The sequence below is a fragment of the Madurella fahalii genome (assembly GCF_045866475.1).
Source record: "Madurella fahalii IFM 68171 DNA, scaffold_5, whole genome shotgun sequence".
NCBI lineage: Eukaryota > Fungi > Ascomycota > Sordariomycetes > Sordariales > Madurella > Madurella fahalii.
In genome coordinates, this window is record NW_027263975.1 from 3,120,467 (window position 1) to 3,140,305 (window position 19,839).

Genomic DNA, 19,839 nt, shown 5'->3' on the forward strand with positions numbered 1-19,839 from the left:
TATGGTGACTGCGAGATAATACGCTCCTGGGTTCTGGATTCATTGTATCAAGCCAGGAGCTCCCCGCCAGGGCAGCGGCGGCTATATGAGCAACACGTCGTCCATTTGAGGTTGCACGTTAGGCGTGGCTTCCCCGCAACGGGATTATATGATATTTGGGGATCTGCCTCGCGCATAGTGGGATTGATTTCCTCCCGGGTAAAGACGTTAACAACGACCTCGGTTCTTCCCGGCTACAGATATCGGGATTGGGAAACTCAACTATTGCAAGCTTGTGATCGGTGTTTTGTAACTTCTATGCATGATTTCGGAGAAGCGTGTATAGGTTTCTATCCTTAGCGAGGGCGCTAGTTTGATAAGTATACGTTGAATGCTAAGAGCCATTGGAGAAATATATACTCTGAATCCCGGTTGGCATCAACTCACAGTAAAGTAAAATAGGTAGAAGGTATATAGACATAAACTATGGACATAGTGCATATATTATTATTCTTCCTATACCGCTTTACCTAAAATAGAGTATGCCAGTCCTTCTAAAGTGCCTGATAAGCGAGTTGGCCAGATAAGCGAGTTGGCCACTTTCCACCACCCTACTACAACTATCCTCAATTACACAACCACAACACTAGGAAATAACAATAACTGAATCGGAAACAGATGAATCAGACGATTCTACAGCCCCCTTACTGTCGGAAAGCACGGCACCTCTGAATCTTGGGAAATTGACAGTTGAAGATTTTTTGTGTGTTGTCTTCATTGTTGTTTCGTGGTGGGAGCCCAGATGGGTCAGGTGGCCCAGATCCTGGGGTCCCCGTGACCTCTGAGATTCTGGAACCTTCTGCAGGTACTGGCCCACTTCCTGTCATATATTTCGGTGCTCCCGCACACTCTGCCCAGAGCTTTCTTAGACAGCGCGAATTTTATCTTATTTTTGAAATCCCACGTAACAATAGTTAATAGGTGAGGAAAATCTACATTACGTCTTCCCTACTACTTATAGATATTAGGAACTATCCTAACCGATTTAGCGAGATATTTTCCACCTCTTATTAAGTATTAGAGATGTATCAGACCTATTGTAATAACTCTAGATTATAAAGAAGTTGTCTTCGTATAGAGAAACGTTTAGCAGCCTAGTATTACTGGTTATAGTAATAGAAACCTTAAGATCATTATAGTATTTCTAGGTAAACTAGTTAAAAATAGAGATAATATAGAGTACTTATTTATTGTTAACATTTCTATTGATCTACCTTGTCTTATACCTAAAATACAAGATTATAAATAAACTATTATATAGATACCTCGAGTAATAATATATATAATAGTTATCTAACTCCTTGATAGTAAATTAGATACTACTATAGATGAATTTAACGTTAAAATCCTCTTATACTTCCTTAGTAGTAATAAGCTCAGACAGGGCTATTGATGTTACTACTTATCTTTTGGGGTAGTCAACCTCGAAGTTCTCAAATCTCCTAGGGAATCCTATTTAATGATAAAGTTGTTGTAATAGCGTTAGTAGAGTTAAGAGCTCGATAGTCTTGGATCTATCTAATTCGATAGAGATCGCTAGTCTAATAAAGATAACTACTTCTAAACTATCGTAGAATTGTACTATATTCTCTTTAAGTTTTTCTTTAGTGTAAATAATCTAGTAATGAAGTGGGGGATAGTGCACTGGCCGGATAGCACTCTAAGACAACTCTGGGACTTCGGGTCCGGCGGTGTAGGTCCGGGGTATCGGGTTCCCGGCCCTCCGGGCTGGATCAGGTGATCGGACTGAGAACCCACTTTTTTTTCTGTATTTAAGACTGTCCTGACTGTCGACCTCGACAGTCAAGGACAATCAAGATCAACAGTTCAACCAATTCTTTCTTTCGATTTGCTTGCTCCATTGGGAGCTGTCTTTTGTGAGGACCGGCTGGGTAAGGTCGGGGTGGGCGCAGGACGGAAGCCCCGAAGCCGCAGCGCCGGCGAGGTCGCAAAAGCAACAACAACGCTAGGCCAGAAGGGCGAGGATATCGTATCAGAGGAGCGTCGAAGGAGCGTACAAGCAAGGTCGATAACGGGGCAGCGAGCGGGGTAAGTGAGTCCAGACGCTGTCATCGTAGGGCATAAAGAGGGGGGTAGAAGACAGGACTTAGGAGAGAGACAGAGTTTAATGAGACCACCATCCCACCCCTGACGAGCACTCTACTCCTACGTTGCGCCTGCACTGCTCGTACCTATCAAAAGGATTATGTGCCAAAGGATCAGGATCACAGGATCTAGTGCAAGAGTCAAACCCATGTACTCTAGTCAGCTAAAGCAGGCTGGCAGCTGACTGTGCCACTGAACAGACGTTATCCTATACGGGTATCTCGTCTATAAAAGGAGCAAGCTCTCCAGCATAGATAGAGACACATAGAGACAATCAAGACAATGAAGAAAAGACAAGACACAAAAACTCTCAACTGTCATTTCCCAAGATTCAGAGGTGCTTGTCAAAAGGGTCAAGAAGCTGGATCTTGGATCTGCAAAACACGAACCCGGATCAGTGTGATCCGGATTAGTGCGACTCGGATAAGTGTGATCCGATCTCTCGGAGACCCGTCAACCCGGGTCTCCGTGGTCTAGGAAATTGGGAATAAGAAGGAAGCTCACCTCCGTTAGACAAGGAAGAAAACAAGTGATCCTCAATTTACATCTGAATTTCCATCCTAAATTTAACTCCGAATGTTCAGAGGTGCTGTGCATCCGACAGTGCTGTGTTTCCAACAGTACCTAGGCACTCTGGTTCTGCTACCCTTGGGTTCTTGACCCTCACAAACTCGCACAAACTTACGGATTTAGAAGAGCAAACAATCGTACGATATATAGTTGAGCTATATATATACGTATTCCATCTCCGGCATATATATATAGAAGATATGGCCAACCGGTTACTATGCGAATGCGATACACCCCTTGTTAGCGTACGATAGATTTATAACTTCGTTAAATACTAGCTAGACCTTTATATACGTTTTACGTGTAAATACAACTACTAGAGAGCTAAATACGAAGATCTAAAGATCATTTGCGAGTGGTTTATACTCGTATAAAACACTAAGACTAAATATAGTGTCTTCGACGAAGACTCGTATAATTTTGATAAGACTAGCTTTATAATAGGCATTATCATTCTAACTATAGTAGTTACTACCTTAGATAGCCATAGTAGGGCTAAACAGGCCTAGCTTGGTAATCATAAGTAGGCTACGGTTATCTAAAGAGTAAATGCTTAAAGCTAGGCCATTCTACTATTTATTATTCTAGCTAAGTAATACTACCTTGTTAACTGATATCGAGAGTACAACCTTCTAACAACCTGGTATATTGTAATGACTAATAATAGCTGGACTACAAATATGGTAGGCCCTAATTAGATTAAGCACTTCGATTACTATATAGTATCTTGTACGAAGGGTATATAGTGGCTATTAATCCTAGATAGCTACGATAGTTATCACACCGAGGAATTTAAGACCTACTACTAGGAACACAACATTATTACACTCTATATATCTCTACATTCCTCGCACCTACTTCAGCCATTGTATATTAGTTGTTTTATACCGTTGAAGAAGGTATATAGCTGTTAAATTGAGTAGTTGATACGGATAAGTATTACATATATCAGTAAACTGGAGTTTCTCTATGGGTTCAGAGTAGTTTTTTTTGCTTCAACTACAGAAGAAAATATCCAAGGTGGCTTTGCCGGAGCTAGTCTTATACCGTACGATCTAGAGAGGGTAATATCTAAGCTGGATATACGTATTCATACTCCAACACCCCCAAGCTTAAAGCTAGGCACAGCACAACTGTCACGGGACCGGCTGAGGGCGTAGCTCCGGATACGTGATATAAGTAAGTGGTGCGTAACATTCAATCACAGAGTGATTGAACTGGCGGATCTTTTGGTTCATTGGCAGAGTGGTTTGCTACGCACCCTTTTACAACAACTTTAGGTCTTACAAATACCATACAACCCTCGAGAAGCTACCTCATAGTTAGAGCTTATTAAAACCCGGATATCCAAGCATTAGAGTAGCTCTCTAATATCTATACTAGCTACTGTAGACCTGTTAGCTAAAGGAACGATAGCTATGATGCACGAGGTAGCTATTTTATATAATGAGGTTTCTACACTACATAAGGCCAATAAGGGGCTTAGTAAGAGATAGAGAGCCAAAAATACGTATACGGCTTAAAGGATCACTTACCATATAAGAAGCACAGGATCTACTAGATCAGAAAGCCGTAGGTAAACAGGTAATCTAGGAAACACAACAAAATAGTAGTGGTATAGGGGAGGCTCGTACGAAGATTCGGTACTATGGCGTATGCGGTAAGCCTGGTTATAATGCGCGTACGTGTAAAGAGGTTGCAGAATCATCTGATTCATCTGTTTCCGATTTAGTTATTATTATTTCCTAGTGTTGTGGTTATGTAATTGAGGATAGTTGTAGTAGAGTGGTGGAAAGTAGCCAACTCGCTTATCCAGCTAACTCGCTTATCACGCACGTTACTTTTTTTAGAGACTGATTTAGGCTAGGATATATAATCTTTAGCAGGTAGAGCATTAAAATCTATATCACCAAGATCTTTTAGTTAGTTCTCAAGACTTTGAGAGATAGAGCGAAGTTCTAAAGAGGGCTAGTAAGCTGAGACCTATATCTGTTCTAGTATTTTATAGTATAATGTAGGAGGGTTATAGCCGGGAAGAATATTGCTAGACGGAACTTTGCCAAGTCTGGTCCCCATAACAGTCTTATGCGGTATAAGGAACTAGGGCTCGAATTCATGTCTAGATTCTAACAGCTAAGATACTATAGAGGTAGGTCTATCTAAATCGAGCTAGTTTCGATTTTATTGGCTTAAATCGTCAGACTAGCCAATTTGGCTTGTTTGTAAGGAGTTGGATTTGACTTATTTGGCTAATATTTAACTTGTTGGGAGCGCTGCTCTAGATACTGTCAAAAGGGTCAGGAAGCTGGATCCTGGATCTGCAAAACACGAACCCGGATCAGTGTGATCCGGATTAGTGTGACTCGGATAAGTGTGATCCGATCTCTCGGAGACCCGTCAACCCGGGTCTCCGTGGTCCAGGAAGTTGGGAATAAGAAGGAAGTTCACCTCCGTTAGACAAAGAAGAAAGCAAGACATCCTCAATTTCCGATCCTGAATTTGCATCCAAAATTGAACTCCGAACGTTCAGAGGTGCTGTGCATCCGACAGATACCTTGAATAGGGTCATCCGCTCACTGGAAATATCCCCGCCGCCCCGAGGCCTTCACTAACCTTACCGTCCCGCCAAACAGTACCCAGACCGGCGCAATGTCGTCAACATCTATCCCGACACCCACTGTCCCAAGGGAAACAGGAACCACCGAGAAGCTAGGGAGAGTGCTAAGCACATCGGACATCATCGACATCGCAGTCAGCATCCCTCCAGGCATTCTAGCTATAATCAGCGTAATAATCGCCTTCTGTACCTGAAAATATCTGAAGCCTTCAATCAGGAATCTAAGTAGCTCCGTTCGGAACCAGTTCGTCCGGATTTGGGGCAGTGACGCCCGTAGCGGAGATGCAAGCGGCGATATAGCTTATGCAGGAGACGCCTATAGTGGGCAAGCTACCGTCCCAGTTACCGGGGGCGCGGTTGCATATAGTGGGAGCGCTTGCGGTAGGGATACGACGGGACATGAGGCAAGGGGTGGCGCCGCTACTGGCGGATATGGGGCGGCCATTTAACAAGTGGAGGGAAGAATCTTTTACGTGTTTACGGGATGTTCTCTTACAATAATTTTCCCGACCGAATGTAGTGATAGAATTTAACAGATACGCGCTGGGCCAAACCTCGAGAAGAATACAGTAATATGTTTATACCATGCAAGATGAGTAACCTTTGCATATGGTTTGCCCGTTAGGGATGGCCAATCCGAGAGGATAACCAATCCTGAGAATAACAGAATTGCTATTGGCGATCTACTACTGGAAGCGAATAACGGAACTCTGCCCGGATCCTACGCCGCTGACACCTACGGTATGTAGAGTGCTTGGTAGGTGCAGTTGTATATATAGCCGGCCCTCCTGATAATACTAACTATTCTTGTGACATTCTTTCAGAGATTTATAACATAGAAGAGAATATGAGGATCCATTTCCCAGTGGTACGGGGAAGATAGTAAGGATCAATGAAGATCAAAGTAATATACCGATGGCTATTCATACAAGTGTAGTATGCCTATAAATCGCTGTGCTTTTATTTCTTTTAGACTGTACCTACTATCTTGATATAGCTGCCAACGCTAAGGCAAGATAGGTATCCCGTATGCGGGAGGCTATAAGATGATGTAGTAACGATAGTAACCCTCTGTCTTTCTCTCAGTCATAGCGAGCTATTCCATCCATTTCTCTTCCTAGGTCCAGAACCGATCACCTATAGAGATTAGCTATGACTGTTGACGGAACTAATAAGACCCTTACACAATAATCTCAGCGTATCCGATATGGGATACCCTACTCAAGGGTGAAATCCCCACCCTTACCACTCCCTCCCGTGGCGGTACCAGCCCAATTGGAATTGGCAGTACCACCCTTGCCGGTAGCCTTAAAGGTGCCGCCCGAAACGTTGTGCCGAGCACTGATCTTGATGTTACCGCCGATACCGTCTCCGCCCGTAGCGGCCTCGCCGTTTGCGCCGTTGGGATTCCACCATGTCGAGCGGGTGGCGCTGGCGCCTTCTCCTGATATGTCGACGTTAAGGGGTTGGGAGCTCATAATGAAGCGCTAGTGTATTGAAAAGGATACTAGGAGCGTCGGGATAGTCGTTGAGCTGGATGTGTGTAATGCAGTGTAGGTAAGTGAGGATAGAGTTTTGTTGTTTCAACGGAGAGGGGATTGGTGTTCTCCTTTATGTATTTACCCCACAGAACGGGGTTCGGATATTAGGAGGAGAATAATGTCTTTGCCGCGGTAGCCATCGAAATGGTCACAGCACACGAAATAATGCGGGGAAAAACAAGGATTAATTTAGGTTCCAATAGGGTTGCTCATTTGATGCCTACGACACTTGTGAGAAGGAATGTGGGGTGTTACCAGACTTGGATAGCTGCAGCAAAGACTCCTGTGTGCGTAGGCGTTCCGCGGAAATCGTCAGTTGATATCCATGGACGTGATAGCGCGATAGCCCGCAATCTGACAACGCGTGCTGTAATTGGTCGATGCTTTCAAATCAGCAAATACCTAATGGAGGTACCTGGGTACCTTAGATCCGTTGCTACCACTTTTTGCTGTCTTGTCGCACAACAAAATTTTTAAATCACTGGCCGGATATACCAGAGCAGGTAGGTGCCCAACGCTTTGCTGAGCTAGCGCCTGCGGCTGTTATTTAGTCCTTATCTCTGTCTTTGGTATTATCTGACTCAACTGGGCTAGGAAGGTACAATATAGCTAAACGGCTTACTTGGGTTTCGGAAAGGAGAGTTTTATTCTAAAGAGGTGGGACATGTGGATATAGAAATGACACGACAACCCGGAGTCCGGGTCGCCAAAAAATGAAAGCACGTGGCCGCAGTGGAGAGGGGGAGCGTAGCAGAAGGGCAGGGTATCTAACGAAACAGAAAACACCGGCTAAGAGGCCACGGAGATTGTATCCTTGGTCTGCCTGCAGGTATCCTCCAAAGACTCCGAGAAAAGGTGGGTCTGCAACGTGGGGTGCCTAAGGTACCAAAAGGTATTCATTCATTGTATTTTTGGAGCGAGCTTCCCCTCTATAGTTGGGGTGGCCCTGAAGAGTACTCTACTACCCTACAGTTCAGCAGGTATGCTAGCGCACAGTGGTATCGCTCCCGCTCCCCCAGTGGTTTGGGCATCAGCTTCCTCCCCTCGGGCCATGAGCCTTACGTTACGTCAGTCTAGTTCATTCCTTGTGGTCATGCGCGCCGTGTAGCAGCGCGGGAAACAGAGTCCTGGCCGCCTTGCCGTTCCGCGTTTGTGTCAATTTGTGCTTCTCCTTGACCTATTGTGTCGCCCTCCCCGTAGCAGGGGACCTTACGAGATGATCAGGTTCAATTGCTGCTCTACAGCACTCCGGTGCGAGGTTCCTATTTATCCGGGTGTCAAAAGGTAGTAATAGCCTGGAACCTAACGGAGCCCAATACTGTACTACCGCAATCACCTAGGTACCTAGGTACCTTAATATAGATAGCAGAGACAACCAACGGTACTGGAGAATAGTAAGTAATGATTTTTTGGGGGGGGAGGGGGGGGTTTGTGTTTTTTTTTTTCTTTCTGCGGAAAGCAGTTGTTCCTCGGCTACCGCGGCTAGGCTGAAAGAAATGAAAGGGCGGTTGACGATGCAGCCAGATGGCAGCATTTCGTTCGGCGACGGAAAGAGCGGGAAATCTTGATGGGCTCGCCGTCCAACCCACTCGATCCCCAATACGGAGATACAGGGCGACTACGGCTGTCCATTCCGCCACTCAACGTTCGGAAAATCCGATATACCCACCTGCCTCGAGGTCCGCTCTAAGGCTGCCACGTTAGATACGGAGGGGAGTGTTTTTTTCCTTCTCTCTTGCAGATGGTCCACTTAGAGGCTGTCCCAACCTACGCTCCCCCTTAGATACGTACCAAGTACGTATCTGAGCACTCCTCCTTTACCTCTGAACTCCGTTAAAAGCCCGAGTCGCTGGGGTCTTACTACGCTTTCCAGTAGTAGACGTGTTGGGCGATAGCAGCTCTACTAGCAGAGATTGTATTCACGTTCTGTTGACCCTCCTGGTGTTGGGCATCCGTGCACTTACTTCTCCAGAAAATGGTGTAGCGATATGACGTCTTAAAGAGGCTTACAACGGTGCCCGAACGAACGTAACGGTGATGAGTTGCTCTTGCTGAGCGGCTGGGGCTTAGGCTCTTATATTTGATGTTCCTTACCTCTAGCTTTTTGAAAGTATTTATATCCGACTAGCTTGCGCGTTAATCTAAGAGCAACTCTCCTGTATCGGCATAAAGCCTCAAGTCCGCCTTCGGAAGCAACTACAAACAATATTTTTGAAACTCAAAGTGTCTCACGTCGATAGGCTAGCACCGCAAGCAACGATAGCCCTAGGCAAACGGATTATAGTTGAATACAAGTTTGCTCTAGTATATATCTTTTGTATCTTATTCTTAATCGGCGGTTGGTCTCGTTCGTACTGGTTACAACCACTAGGTGTACTTAGCTACGTTATAGACGATAGAAGGTAACAGCGAGCTACCCGAAGTATACGATAGCATAACCATCAAACAGCTTAAAGCCAGGACGGCCGGCGAGGTGCGACAAATGACGGGCCTGGTAACAGTGTGATTCGAGAACAAGTAAGTGACCAACCCCAATTCTACCGTCGAATACGTCTTGCACAAGAGTAGCACGGGAAAACTCGGTCCTCTAAAGTTTAGGTACAACCTGAGCGTATCGGTAGTTACCGACGGGTTCGCGATAAGAGCAGTCGCCGTTGCCAAAAGAGGGGGCCAAGCCAAAGTGGGAGGCGGTAGGGGTAATAGCGGCGTGGTAGACAAGGATGGTAATTTGTTTGGCGGAGAAGCCAACGGCGGAGATGCACTAGACTGTGTGGATGGAGTGGGCGGTAGGGTTTGGGGTGGCGAGGCTAATATAGACAAGGCTACTCGCGATGACCAGTATGCCCAGGGTCGGATGGGTTTACCGGCGAGGTTACGCGCGTTCGTTAACTTTCAGGAGGGAGCATTTCCTATATTTCTCTATGTATTAATTCGGGTAGGGAGATCGAAAACGCCTCGATGGACTTGACGCAAATTGAAGTTTTCATCTCGTTTTGTGATCATCTTGTAACCGCATAACAATTTAAAAGAGGATCTCACTAAACAGACTAAATATTGCTGTGAGGACCGCTGTTGACTAATCTAGACTGCAAGGTCGCAGCACTGTGACTCTAAGTCGTAGCATTGAGCTTCTAGTAGATTCTGTCGGAAACACGGCACCTCTGAATCTTGGGAAAATGACAGTTGAGGAGTTTTGTGTGTCTTCTCTTGATTGTGTTCATTGTCCCTTGTTCTTCTGCCTTCTCTGTGCCGTCTATCTTTGCTGGAGAGATTGCTCCTTTTATAGACGAGATACGCGTACAGGATGACGTCCGTACAGTGGCGCAGTTAGCTGCCAGCCTGCTTTAGCTGACTAGAATACATGGGTTTGACTCCTGTACTAGATCCTGTGATCCTGATCCTTGGACTAGCGTCTGACCCTTTTGACAGATTCGATTCCGTTTCGTATACTTTTCTTCGGGCTCTTTCTTCTGCGAAAAGGTCCTGGAGTGAAGTTAGATCCGTTATTTCTTGAGGGAACAGCATTTCATATCTTCCTAGAGAGCAAATACTGAGGATTAAATAGGTATTCAGTGATATCAGCTTTGGGATAACGTATTTTATAAGCGAGCGACGCATATAAGCGAGCGACACACTTTTCAATGCGACGCGCCACCCATGCTTATTTACCACATTCCACTACCAAAAACTATGGCCAGCAATTCAAAAGAAGCCAGGCTTCTCTTAGCTATCAGAGCTATCTAGAAAGATCAAAAACTTAGTAAACGAAAGGCAGCTGAGATATATAATGTTTCGGAAGTAACACTCCGGCAACGGCTCAATGGCTGACCTGCACGCCACGATACACCAGCCAACTCACGAAAACTTACGGATCTAGAAGAGAGTACGATTGTTCAGTATATAAGTGAGTTCTGTATACGCGCATTTCCTCCTCGGCTTCGTTTTGTAGAAGATATGGCTAACCGACTGCTACGCGAACACGACCTGTCTGTAAACTCTGGGCTCACAACTTCGTTAAACGCCAACCAGAGCTTCGGACGTATTTTTCGCGTAGATACGACTGCCAGAGGGCTAAATGCGAAGATCCAAATGTTATTCGCGAGTGGTTTGCACTCGTATATAACACTAAAGCCAAGTATGGAATCCTCGACGAAGATACGTATAACTTTGACGAGACCGGGTTTATAATGGGCATGATTACTACTAGTATAGTTGTTACTACCTCTGATGGCTATGGGAAAGTTAAAAAAGTCCAGCCTGGTAATCGTGAATGGGCTACGGTTATCCATAAAGTAAATGCTCAAGGCTGGGCTATCCCGCCATTCATCCTTTTAAAGGGGAAATATTACCAGGAGAACTGGTATCGAGATTGTAGTCTTCCGGCTACCTGGTATATTGGAACAACCGAAAACGGCTGGACTACCAATGAGAAAGACGTGGATTTCATCCGGCACTTCGATCTTCATACAGCATCTCGTACAAAGGGGAAATACTGGCTCTTAATTCTCGACTGCCACGAAAGTCACCACTCTGACCTATTCGAGACTTACTACCAGGAGCACAACATCATTACACTCTATATACCTCCACATTCCTCATATCTAGTCCAGCTACTAGATATTGGTTGTTTTAGACCGTTAAAGAAGGTCTATGGCAATTAAATCGAGGAACTTATACGCATGTATATCTCGTATATCACCAAATTGGAATTCCTTTACGCATTCAGAGAGGCATTTTTTACTACTTTTATCGATAAGAATATCTAGAGAGCCTTTGCCGGAACTGGCCTTGTACCATATAATCCAGAAAGAGTACTTTCCAAGATGAATATACGGCTTCAAACTCCAACTCCGCCAACCTCACAGCCAGGTACGGCACTACCTTGGCTATCTCAGACGCCACAAAACGCCAGAGAAGCCATCTCACAGAAGGACCTTATCAAAGGCCGTATATCTAATCACCAAGGCAGTTCTCCGACCTCTATGCTGGCTGTTGTAGACTAGTTAGCTAAAGGTGCGGTAACTGTGATACACGAAGTGGCCCTTTTGCGTACGGAGGTCTCGGCACTATGAAAGGCCAATGAGGAGCTAAGTAAGCGACGGAGGGCCAAAAAAACACGTATACGGTTTGGAAAGTCTCTTACCGTACAAGAGGCACAGGATCTACTAGCCCAGAAGGCTGTAGATAGGCCAGAAAGCCAAGAGACACAGCCAAATAATAGTGGTAAAGGGGGGTCTCGTACTAAGATTCAGTGTTGTGGTCTGTACGGCAAGCCTGGCTATAATGTATGTACCTGTTAAGAGGCTAGAGAATTATCTGATTCATCTATTTCTGGTTCAGTTATTGTTATTTCCTAATGTTGTGGTAGAATAATTGTAGATAATTGTAGTAGGGTGGGGGGGAGTGCGTCGCTCGCTTATATACGTCGCTCGCTTATAAAATACGTTATACTATAGAGCTTACTTATCTTTACCTATAATATATATTATCAGCAAAAGTCCTATAATACTGAAAGCTCTACTAATCCCACTAAATGTATCTTCAACTTTTTGTTCTACTTTCTAGGATAACGTAATATATACAAAAAAAAAAAACAACGAAGCTTAGATACAATTAGCTCTTCCAGCAATATAAAATGACTCGATACTAAGTTTAAGAGATACAGCTAGAGTTTATTCTATAGATTATAAAAAAACTCAGCTGTCATTAATATAATTATGTAACGAGAGCCTCTAAGCAAGACTAGGAAGACTAGCCAAATCATGGTAGATTATATTATAATATTAGAGTAGATAAGAAACCCGTGGGAAACCTTTTTATACAAGGGACTTCTGATCCGTAAGGATCAGTCTCTCTATAACAATAAGAGGCTGTTCGTGAAGATATCGTCTGCTACACAAGATCTTTTTGGTACTGAGATATCGTGATCTATCTCTCTCAACGTATTCTTAGAACAACCCCTTTACAAGCTAGTAAATATACCAATATATATAGAAGGTAAACAAATAGTAGAAAATTAGTAATATGAGAATTATGGTATTGAGAGAAAGAGTATATGTTGATTAGGTAAAGCACACAGTGGATGATAGAAAAGAAGGAAGGTGAAGAAAAGACTTTGAAGTGCTTAATTGTTAATTCTATCTAAATGAGAGAAAACCGTAGTTATTATAGATTTGATCTTGTCGGCCGTTTCGGCCTTCGGGATAATTGGAAAGGGGGCTTATTGTAGATCACCTGCTTACTGTGGAGCTAATTTTGAAGATCTCCTTGAATACGAGATTCCTTCACTCCATAGGTGAGATTATAGTGCGTTTAGAGATGCTAGACCTTGTTCCGGGTGCCAGTGCTCTATTTCGGGTGCCAACGCCCTATCCCGAGTACTAGAGCCCTGTTCTGGGCGTTGTGGCCTTGTTCCAGGCGTTGTGGCCTTATTCCGGGTGCCGGAGTTCTGTTCCAGATGCCTGTCAGATCGAAAATTGGGATTGCTGTGAGAAAAGGAGAGTGAAAGGATGATTCGCATTGAAGGAGCGGCGTCTGCGCAGCTATCGCTTCTAAGGAGGTGGTAGGTGACAGTGTTGAACTCTGAACGTTCCAAAACTTCCAGCGAAGCCGGTAATTTATAGGCCCCTGATCCTGGCAGTGCCCCGCCTGCACCTGACACCCTCCTGCACCTGACAATGCCGAAGCTCTGTTCCAGATGTTACAGCCCTGTCCCGGGTACCGTACCCTTGACTTAGATGCTGTATTATCCCTAATAGTATAGCTCATCTTTAGACACTTAAATGCCTATTAATCTACAATTGTTAGTAATGAGAGCTAGATTGTGAGGATCAAGGATCTAAAGGTAGTAAGACCAGAGTGACTGGATACGAGTAGTATATACGCAACGTAGGAGTAGAGTGCTCGTTAAGGGTGAAGTAGTGGCCTTATTTGTAAAGGGGTTGTTCTGGGAACACGTTGAGGAAGATGGACTACGATATCTCAGTACTGAAAAGGGTTTGATCAGTGGGCGATAGCTTCACGAACAGCCTCCTATTGTCATTGACTACACAGAGACTGATCCTTGCGGATCAGAAGTGCCCCGCGTGAGAGAGTTCCCTCACAGGGTTCTTATCTATCCTGTATCGTGACATCATCCAGCATCATTCGGCGGGTCCTCCTGACCTTCGTCTGGAGACTCTCGTTACATTATTAAACTCTACCTCTCTCCTAAGCTCTATCTCCCGCCCTCCTTCTTATACCTATAACAGTATTATTAGGACTTACTTCTCTACTCTATTGCTTTGTCATCCTCCTTACTAGTATGCTCCTTCGACGCTTATCTAACGCGCTATTTATGCTATTCCAGCTTAATGCCGTTGTTGATTCTGAGGCTCGCTTACGCTGCAGCTCTAAGGCTTCCAGATTATGTCTCATACCAGCTCTACTCTGCTGGTCCTCATTGAGCCTCCCTCCTTCCAGGCTCTTGCCCTCAGAAGCTATCCGAACCATATGTTCCTTCGTAGGTAGTGCTGCTGATAATCTTATCCGCGGACTTTATATGCATTAGCTGCATATTTACCTGCTCTGTATAGTATTCGAGGTACTGGCTGTTAGTGCTACGGGGTTTCTGTCGTGGTCCCGTAACTGGTAACGTCAAAGGCGTCAGCCTTGACGCTGAGGTAGGTACTTCATAAACACTGACATGATCTATGACAAAGTAAGATATAATGATGGTTGATTGAGTGAAGGTTTTCTAGGGACAAATCTGAGGGTCTTTATAGACGTAAGTGATGACCCTTGGGTTGTCATCCCTGACGGGATGTAGGCCTAGACACTGTTGAGCAGTACTAGCCTCCGCCACATAACAGTTGGGATATCGCCTGTAGTGCTTTTTTGCAATCCTCAAATTGTTGCCGCTTCGTCTCTCCTTCCTTACCTTTCTTGCTATATATATGCTTGCAGCCGTAGGAGTTTGTTGTTATGCCAGTGCTATAAGTTGTAAGTATAGAAATATTGAGGTTATTACATTGTATAGTACTGGTGATTATTCAGCTATATATTATTACCTTTCTCTAGTCATCAATAATATTATATATATAGCTTTAATAACTTAGAAGTAGGGAAAGAAGGGGAATCTTACTAAAGAAAGGAAGTCAGAGTTGGTAGTATAAGATAATTGTATTCAGGTTACATAGTTGTAATATAGAGATAGTTCTGCCTTTATTATTATAGTCTTCCTAGTTCAACTATCTCGAGTTTCTTTTATACTAGGTTTTAACCTCATTTTTAGAAAAAGTAGAGCCTCCCTTAACCCTAGATATAAAGAGCACCTTCTTCGCCCTAGTTCCTTTTCTTTCTTTTTCCTTATAGTCTTGCTTTCGTAGGTTATACCCTTCTTACTCCCTTATCTTACTATCCTCTTCCTATACCTTCTATAGTCCGTTGCTACTTATTTTACGCTCCTATAATTCGGTCTTGTTATGGAGTTTCCGTCATAGCCCCGTAACTAGTGACCTCGAGGGCGTCAGCCTTGATGCTGAGGTAGGCACTTCATAAACACTGGTATGATCTATGACAAAGTAAGATATGATGATGGTTGATTGAATATGAAGGTCCTTTGAGGACAAATCTGAGGGGTTTTTATAGACATATACGATGGCCCTTGGGTCGTCATCCCTAACGGGATGTGGGCCCAGATACTACTGAGTAGTGCTAGCCTCCGCCACGTAACAGGTCTATTAACTGTCTAGTATATTATAGTCACTATCCCTACTCTTGCTATACTACTCTCGCTCTACTACTTTTATTCTACTCTCTATACTCCTCTCTCTTATCTAGTCCGCCATATCGGATAAACGTCCTGTAAATAACGCCTTTACTGCTCCAACGGGGTTTCTATATATACTAACCACTCTTCAGACCAAAGATGATAAAAAGCTTGGTAGCTCCCCTAAGAAGTCTAAAGCCGCTCCTATATCCACTAATTCTTTAGTAGGTTTTTGGTCCTCCCTTTTCTCGTCTTCGCTACTTCTAACCTACTTATCTAGGCCAAAGAAGATATTACTCCATCCTCTCTACTCGCTATCGATACCTCTAAGGCCTGTAATAAACTTACTGAAGACGCCTACTATATTATTCTATAAATATCCCTCCCTTTTTTAACTGCTCCCTGCTAATTGTATATAGCTACTGTATATACCTCCATTGTATACTGAAAAAGGGTTCCTCTATTAGCTGTAAGAACTAGAAGAGCTCTGGTACTCGTTACTTCTACTACGTGTACTACAACTATATCTACCTTCCAGTAGGTCTTCTCCCTTTTATTTTACGCTACTTCTACAGCACTTATTAGCAGCGTCTGACTTTTATCAGGTCCCTCTCGAGACGCTGAATATAGTAGTACGGTATATAGAGACCTTCGACTCTATAGAGTTCTCTATTACTAGTAAGGATATAGGAAAAACTTTTTTAACTTCTTAGCTATATATTTCTTGTATTAACGGTATTTTTCTTTAGCTTACTGGTCTAGAGGAGGAGGTCTAGAAGATTAGCAATATCGCTCTATATACCTTCAAGGGTTTCTCTACCCTCTGGCCCCGGTACGCCGAGGTCGCTACCTACCGTATTAACGTTAACTATATTAATTGTATACTACGCCTCTACTATAATGACGGCGTTGTTATAGATTCGTTGCTTACTATCTCTATTGTTACTAGTCCTTTATCTACGTCTTCAGATGTCGCTCCTAAACTTCCCCTCCTATTAGAGGTATAGACTACGGTTCTGACTAATATCTAGAAGCGTTTAGACGATATAGAGGTTGTTAATATATAAGCTTAGAAAATATAAAAAGAGCTATACATAACTCTAAACTATAATCCTAACCCTAAGCTAATATCCTTTTAGCAATACAAGTGAGTCTCTATATATTGCAATTAATTTAATTAACTTTGAAACAGGATTAAGAGATTGAAATCTGGATCTATAGAACTAAACTATATAAAACCCGGCTCTATAGAACCGGATCTAAGGCACTTATACCATACTGGGTCAGACACTGATCTGGATCGCTGTGATCTGTTATGGATTGCAGTGATCAATATCTGTGTCTATGCGATAGTTTCGTATCTCTGTACCTGGAACCTAAACCTGAAACTATAGATCCGGATCACTGTGATCCGATGCGATCAAACGTGATTTATACGCTCGAACCTATATCTGTGGATCTGGATCCCAATAGTTCAATGCAAAGAAATAAGGATAAGAAGGAGTTTCGCCCTCATCTCTAAATCCTATATAGTTAAGCAAGTTGTGACGTCTGGTACGTATGTCGGAAAGCACGGCACCTCTGAATCGTGGGAAATGACAGTTTAGGATTTTGTGTATCTTGTCTTGATTGTCTCTGTTCCCTCCCGCTCCCTATCTCTGCTAGAGAGCTTGCTCCTTTTATAGACGAGATATCCGTACAAGATAACGTCTGTACCATGGCATAGTCAGCTGCTAGCCTGCCTTAGCTGACTAGAGTACATGGATTTGGCTCCTGCACTAGATCCTGTGATCCTGATCCTTTGGACTGGCACCTAACCCTTTTGACAACGTACACACACACAATCAATTGTACTTACTTTGAAAAAACGCTTTGCACTTGAGACTTGAACTCTAAACCTCATCTTTGTCAATCTTCCTACCTACCACTGTACTTGCTGATGTCGGATGCACAGCACCTCTGAACGTTCGGAGTTAAATTTAGGATGGAAATTCAGGATCGGAAAAATTGAGTATGTCTTGTTTTCTTCCTTGTCTAACGGAGGTGAACTTCCTTCTTATTCCAACTTCCTAGACCACGGAGACCCGGGTTGACGGGTCTCCGAGAGATCAGATCACACTTATCCGAGTCGCACTAATCCGGATCACACTGATCCGGGTTCGTGTTTTGCAGATCCAGGATCTAGCTTCTTGACCCTTTTGACACAACCCTTTTTGACAGCTGACCGTGTTCTCTATTGCAAGAGTCTCCCGCTCTCATAGGTTAAGTAGTTCTATCCCAACCTTCCACTTCTTACCTTGCCTTATGCTAAGTAAAAAGGAGGTTTTTGTAGCTTGACAGCTAAAAAGCAAATTACTAGCAGACTAACTAATACTATAACTGTTGATAATTACTAAGCTATACATAGAATAAAAAGAAAAAAGGTGAAGAAAAGACTTCAAAGTACTTGATTAATTCTAAGTGAAGAAAAGCCATTATTATTATAGATTTAATATTGTTAGCTATTTTGACCTTCAAGAGAATTAAATAGAGAGTTTATTATAGATCTCTCGCTTACTATAGGACTAATTTTGCAGATCTCCTTGAATACAAGATTCTTTTGTCTCACATGTAAGATTATGGTCAATCTTTCAGAATACAAGATTCCTTCGTCTTACAAGTAAGATTATAGTGGATTTAGAGGTGTTGAGCTCTGCTCTAGGTGTTAGAGTTTCTGTTCTAGATGTTAGAGCTTCTATTCTAGGTGTTATAGCCTTGTCTCAAGTGTTAGTGCCCTTATTCTACATACTGGAGCATTGTTCCAAGTGTTAGAGCTCTGTTACAGATATTGTAACCCTGTTCTAGGTATTGTACTCTTATCCTAGGTGCTATATTATTCCCAATATTTAGCCTTCTTTTGAGAGTATCAGGAGCTAGAATAATCCTAGATTTAGTGGCGAGCAAAACTATGGTAAATTAGTAGTATTATTATAAAAGTTAGAGTAGTTATATCATATTAGAAATTGTGTAGCTCACTTCTATATCTGATTTGCCTATAAAATACATTAATAATATATGATTACTAGTAACTACAAATCCTATAGTTAAGTAATAATATATTATTACTAGTAAAAAGGGGTAATTACAAGTAAGAAGAGAATAAGAATAGTAAAATGAAACCTATATATATAGCTAGATAGCTACTAGTTAGAACGAATCTATGAACTCCTTAGTAAGCAATATAACTCATCAGCTTCTACTATTATTAAGATATCACTTATATAATCATTGTGAATCATTCGGTTTACCGAATCTCGGACTCACAGTTAAGACACTTTGCAGTACCCTCATAGAAGTAAAGGTTTCTAGATTCGCCAACCTAGATACATTCTTTTGTTGGAAACACGGCACTATCAAAAAGGGTTGTGTCAAAAGGGTCAGGAAGCTGGATCCTGGATCTGCAAAACACGAACCCGGATCAGTGTGATCCGGATTAGTGCGACTCGGATAAGTGTGATCCGATCTCTCGGAGACCCGTCAACTCGGGTCTCCGTGGTCTAGGAAATTGGGAATAAGAAGGAAGTTCACCTCCGTTAGACAAGGAAGAAAAACAAGACATCCTCAATTTCCATCCTCAATTTCCGATCCTGAATTTCCATCCTAAAATTTAACTCCGAACGTTCAGAGGTGCTGTGCATCCGACAGGCACCTCTGAATCTTGGGAATGACAGTTGAGGATCTTGTATGTCTTGTCTTGATTGTCTTGGTCTGTCTTATCCCCTCTCTCTACTGGAGAGCTTACTCCTTTTATAGACGAGATACACGTACAGGATGACGTCTGCACAGTGGCGCAGTTAGCTACCAGTCTTCCTCAGCTCAATAGAGTACATGGGTTTGGCTCCTGCACTAGATCCTGTGATCCTGATCCTTTGGACAAGCACCTGATCCTTTTGACATCTTTTAAAGATCAATGCCCGGTAATGTACACGTTACAACGCCTTGGCCATAACACGTTCAATCTATCACAGCCACCCACCACACCCGAAAAGCCAGAGAAACGAAGGCTTTGCATCAGAGACTAAACCGAGCTGAACCCTCACATTCCTCGTATACTGGTGTGCAACTGTTTTCAACTCTGAACTTCAGCCCTTGTCACACTAACACTTCGAGACAAGGTGAAAGATGTCTCAGCTACTCCCAGGAAATCTCTCGCCTCCTCGCCGTTAAACGGCCGTCGC

At 43.3% G+C, this 19,839-nt stretch overlaps 1 protein-coding gene across 1 annotated transcript; it reads right to left on the reverse strand.

Annotated features, from left to right (window-relative positions):
- Positions 1-6,549: 6,549 nt before the first annotated feature.
- MFIFM68171_09525 (uncharacterized protein) lies at positions 6,550-6,810 on the reverse strand (the record flags this gene model as incomplete). The annotated part of the gene is made up of 1 exon (XM_071064944.1): positions 6,550-6,810. One exon carries the CDS (start codon positions 6,808-6,810, stop codon positions 6,550-6,552), a length of 261 nt encoding a protein of 86 aa, XP_070921045.1.
- Positions 6,811-19,839: the final 13,029 nt, after the last annotated feature.